We start from the raw sequence: 5,142 nt of genomic DNA, 5'->3' as shown, positions 1-5,142 counted from the left end.
GGTCGGACTGGGGTAAGCAATGTGGCGCCAGTTTGGTCCGCGAATAAAAGTGCAACAAGATGGAAAAGCATTCAAACCTGTCTAATGCCAGGATGCCATGTCTTCCGCGGACCATCTACATGAGGAGACAAAGATTATTCCAGTACAGCAACACAGTGGCATGCTTTCGTTGCAGTGGGGCCATCCTTTCATCGTAATGTAGGCGACATTACCTGATTATTCCAGCCATCTCATCGGACTCATCGAAATGGTAGATGCCATAACTTTAAGCTAATATAAACCGGCGTGCACTCATTGATATGAGAGAAGTCTGCCGTGGTCCTTTGGGGATGTGTATGGGAACATACATATATATATATATATATATATATATATATATATATATATATATATATATACGAGTGAGCAGAAAAAACCATATATGAACCCAATTCTATCAGCCATCGCACTCTGTATAACACTCACAAACAACTTAGTTCAAACCACTAAACAATCGAAGTTTGATTTAAGTATCTAAATAACCAGTCGACTGACTTACATATACTTATTGTAAAAGACAAGACAGTATCAAAAACAAATATGACATTTGATTTTATTCGTTTGGTTTTTCAACAACAACACAAGTAACAGGTGTTGCATTATCGACAATAGCAGCAGTACCCGTTCCTGTTCCATCGTCAGTTCTGGCTTCAAATGTAGTTGTCGGATAAGTGACAGTCATAAAGCGTGCCATATCTAATTTGGAGTTTTGATGCGGCCTTCTTTGTCGTCTTCTTCGGCGATAATCTGCAGAAGTGTGTTTACGTAAATTCCGGTTTCGTAAAGGTCTTCTACTTCTTCTCTGTTTACTTTTACGAACATTTTCGGAATACAATTTTGTAGCATAATCATAATGTAAACGTTTATACGCTTCCGCTGCCACATCTAGCTCAGTCGAATCTTTAACACTACGCGCCGAACGAGTACCAAAACATATTTCTCTTGCAGCATAATATTTGGTTGCTGGTGCTGCCGTTGTTGTGGTAATACCAAGACTTTCTTCCAGATCCGTTACATTGGCCGTTAGCACTTGAAGCAGAAATACACCAGCTAAAGATTCAGCCAACCCTGCAGCAAATCCAGCACCAGCAGCCAAAGCATTAGTAACCGTTTTACCATCCGGTATGACATCTAAGTTACGACTTTCATCCAAAATGTGATATACCTCTGGAGCAGAGAGTGGCAGCAATGTTAGACGTTTTCCTGTGGGACATTAAATACCATTAAATATAAAAAACAAATTTATTTATTTTCAAATTCATTCAAAATACCTTCAGTTTGCGTAACTGTGGTGGTGGCTATTAAAAATGCCACAAATGTTAAACATTTTATTGCCAATTGATTGTTAATTTTATGACTACTCAGCATTATTGTGGCTTCTTTTACCATCTGATTTATTTATGTCCCATTTGATGTTTTGTTTATCCCCGATTGTCAAAAGATACTGAGACCTTATGCTGATGTTCAGCACGATTTTATTTATAAATTCTTTTGCCCTCATATTTTATTCCGCCTTTATTTTCGTTTGTTGATGTTCACCGCTTAAACGGTAAAATTTTATTTTATTTCCTACAGCATCAAACTTTAACCTTTTAGTGGTTTTCAGCCACGATTATCTTTCGATATGTTGTCGTGATAAAGAAAGTCACGCAACTGCTGATGATATTATCGTGTGAACATTGGAGAAAATATAAATTCCACAGCTTTCTTATATTTATGCACTGCAATTTAGCAATTATGGAATCACGTTTATTAGACCAACACGAAGAGGTGACGGTGGAACACTCTTTACAATTAATCCCTATCATTTAAAACGATATTCACTTTAACCCAAAAGTGGCATCAGATACGTCGGCATTCGGAGGAGCGAGCCACTCGTACACTATTTTTCTTTATAACTGGGCTAAAGCTAAGACTTACGAGTAATCGTTTTTTACCTTTCTTCTCTGCTCATCTAATTAATTTGTTTTTACAACCTGCTCCATATTATGGAGAGTGTATTAATTTTCTTTGTTATGTCTTTTTTAAATCACAGCAAACAGAAAGACGTTAGTTTTGACAGGGCTGAACTTTCTGTACTTTCCACCATTCAAAATAATTATCTTCATGTTACGAAAGTACAAAATTTGAGCATTTAATGCACAGAATTGTAGGTGATGAAGTTTTTGATCAAAAACATAATTTAAGCTAATTACGTCGCCTAAAAATTTGAAATAGATGAAATTAGGCGGTGCCGTTATATGGGGGCTATAAAACAACGTGGGTCTATGCCCACAATTTTTGATGGAGAAATTTTTAACCACTGGGAACCATAAATACCAAAGGATATTCAACCTTGCCCGAATATGTAGATAAGAACATGTAAAAAATATAATTCGGCTTTGCCGATAGAGATATACCCTTAGCCTATGTGAATTTAAACTTTCATTTATGGACAGATCGAATGTATTTAAGGTCTTTGCAGAATTTTGATATTGGAGGCTTAACTCTAGTTTAGTAAAAACTCTCCGATTTTCTTGATTTTCTTTTTGCAGTGGTAGATATTGTTGCTCTGATCACGGGAATATAAAATTTTCTTGAGGACGGACCCGGTTACCCGGTTATTTGACCCGAAAGTCCGGATACTCGGTACCCGCTAGACCCGGTTCTACTGAACCGATTTTTACAAAGTATCGTTGGAAAGCTTATGAAAATACCTACAACAAGTGGCAGTGCTATTTTTATCGGTTCAGAAGTTATAGCAAAAATATCGATTTTTGGACCCGGGTTTTCCATAAAACCCTCAAAAAGTCGAAAAGAGGCCCATTATGGGTGCTCAACTTTAACATTTCCAAAATGGTGCTATTTGTTGTTATATCTTCTTTGGATCCAGAGATAATGACCTTATAATCTTCACATCCCGGTTCTAATGGGTTCATTTCTTTAGAAAATGCTCAAGTTTTGAAATGAATTTTAAAAAAACGTTACTTTGATACTTAGAAAAAGTGTCGAATTTAGAAAAACTTTGGAGCCGGTGTTGGACATACCCCAGAGGAGAAAATCTCAAGCCCCGGCCGAAGGCCGGTTATATAGAAAAAGTGTCGAATTTAGAAAAACTTTGGATCGCGTAACTGGTGTTGAACATTCCCCAGAGGAGAAAATCTTAAGGCAGAAGAATTTTATCACTGGATGCAATGGTTCTAAGGTCAATATCTCTGGATCTAAAGAAGCTATTGCAACATATAGCACCAGTTTGGAAAGGCTAAAGTATTAGCTATAATATGACATAATTTAATTTAGCACCCATTCTGAGCCCCTTTTCGACTTTTTGAGGGTTTTATGGAAAAACCCGGCTCCAAAAATCGATATTTTTGCTATAACTTCTGAACCGATAACAATAACCCAGTCATGTCACTACTTGTTGTATAGATATTTTCATAAGCTTTCCAGTAGAACTGGGTCTAGCGGGTACCGGGTACCCGGACTTACGGGTCACATAACCGGGTAACCGGATCCGTCCCCAAGAAAATTTTACATTCCCGTAATCAGCGCAAAAATACCTACCTCTCGAAAAAATATGGATTAGGATTGGTCCATTATGGAAGTGGATCTTTTTTGGGATTCATTATTTTCGACAGATATCGCGCCCACTAGTCATTTTAGTGGGTCATGGAAGAACTTTTGGACTCTTCTTCTTCTTTTCCGATTAACTCCTTAAGGAGCATAGGGCCTCAGAGGTTTCTGGAACACTGTCTGAACATGAAGTGATCCCTCCCAGACACATGGAGCTTGCCGCAGTTGCGAGAGGATTTGGCATATGCCTGTGATCTCCTGGGAGAATTAAATTTCTTTCGGTTCTTTCTTTCATGTTTTGATGACAAAGTTTGTCAGGATTTTTTCTTTGCTTGTAAGCACAAGGAAGAGCTTAGAGAACCTGGCACTCAACTACGTCTAAGCACGAGCGTAAACTTCTTTGAAGGCTGTGGTCGCCACCGTTGACCTACATGGGCTCATCCGCTGCCATCCCTACTGCCTTATCCGCTATAACAACGCAGATATCTGTAGACCCTATTCCCCAAGTACTTCGAGTTGGCTCTTACAGATATTTTGGTAGTGATGCAGGTATTTCTTCCATACAACGATATAGGGTTATACCGCCCATGATCGGTCGCCAGAGCCTCGTTGGCGTTAACAGAGGACACCAAGCCAGAAGTGAGGTGAGGTTTGAAGAGGATTGGCTATGTGAACAAATATAATCATTCGTATTCGCATCACTCTTCCGGTTGACCTCCAACTTTTCGACTAGTATGCCAGAAACCATGGACATGTCCGCGGAAAACATAATATCGCTTTAAACAGGACCAAAACGAACCGCATCGTTATACATTTTCAAAGGATCTTTGAACAGACCCTAAACTGCACTTAGACGCAAATGTTGAACTTTTGCTGGGCAGGTTTTAGGACCGATATGGGACATTTTAGAAGTTAAACTAAATTTGGACAAAATATTGCGAGATCCAAAGTTTAGACCAAATTGGTTACCCCGTTCAAAAGATATCGTGCATACCATTTTAGTGGCAGTGTTTTAAATATTGGGTGGAAGTACCGGAAGTTGTGGACCGGTATTGCCCATCTTCGAACTGAAACTAAGTTTGGACAAAATATGACGAAGTTTCAGTTCGAGAGTTATCGTGCTCTCCAGCCACTACATATGGTGACATAGGGGTTTTTATACCTTTCGGGCTGTTTGCTCAATAAAAATGTACTTGCCCCCGAAAAAACTTGTACCATCGTAATTGAGGCAACGAATGCAAGTTGCTTCAACAAACATCAAACTGATTCGAAAACAGGTCTTCAAGTGAACTTATTATTATATTTTGTGTGGGAGGTACCCGAAGGAGTGGACAAATATAATCGATATATTAGATATATTAGGATGTGTAAAGTATGGACCAAATCGGTCACTCTCTTCAAGAGTTATCGTGCGCACACTTTTTCCGAACATTTTTGAACTTTTGTGGGGGAGGTACCCGAAGCAGTGGACCGATATGGCTTATTTTCGAACTTAAACTAAGTTTGGACAAAATATGACGATGGCCACATTTTGGATCCAATCGAAAGATC

General features: G+C 38.7%; 1 protein-coding gene across 1 annotated transcript; it reads right to left on the bottom strand.

The window, feature by feature from the left end:
* Window positions 1-592: 592 nt before the first annotated feature.
* On the bottom strand, window positions 593-1,428 carry LOC141406146 (uncharacterized). The gene is made up of 2 exons (XM_073991263.1): window positions 1,311-1,428; window positions 593-1,242 (listed from the first exon to the last, which is right to left on the bottom strand). The coding sequence occupies exons 1-2, from the start codon at window positions 1,426-1,428 to the stop codon at window positions 593-595; spliced, it is 768 nt and encodes a 255-aa protein (XP_073847364.1).
* Window positions 1,429-5,142: the final 3,714 nt, after the last annotated feature.

Source organism: Musca autumnalis, unplaced genomic scaffold (assembly GCF_047663935.1).
Source record: "Musca autumnalis isolate F117 unplaced genomic scaffold, ASM4766393v1 scaffold_5, whole genome shotgun sequence".
Taxonomy (NCBI): domain Eukaryota; kingdom Metazoa; phylum Arthropoda; class Insecta; order Diptera; family Muscidae; genus Musca; species Musca autumnalis.
This window is presented reverse-complemented; position numbering and strand designations above follow the sequence as displayed.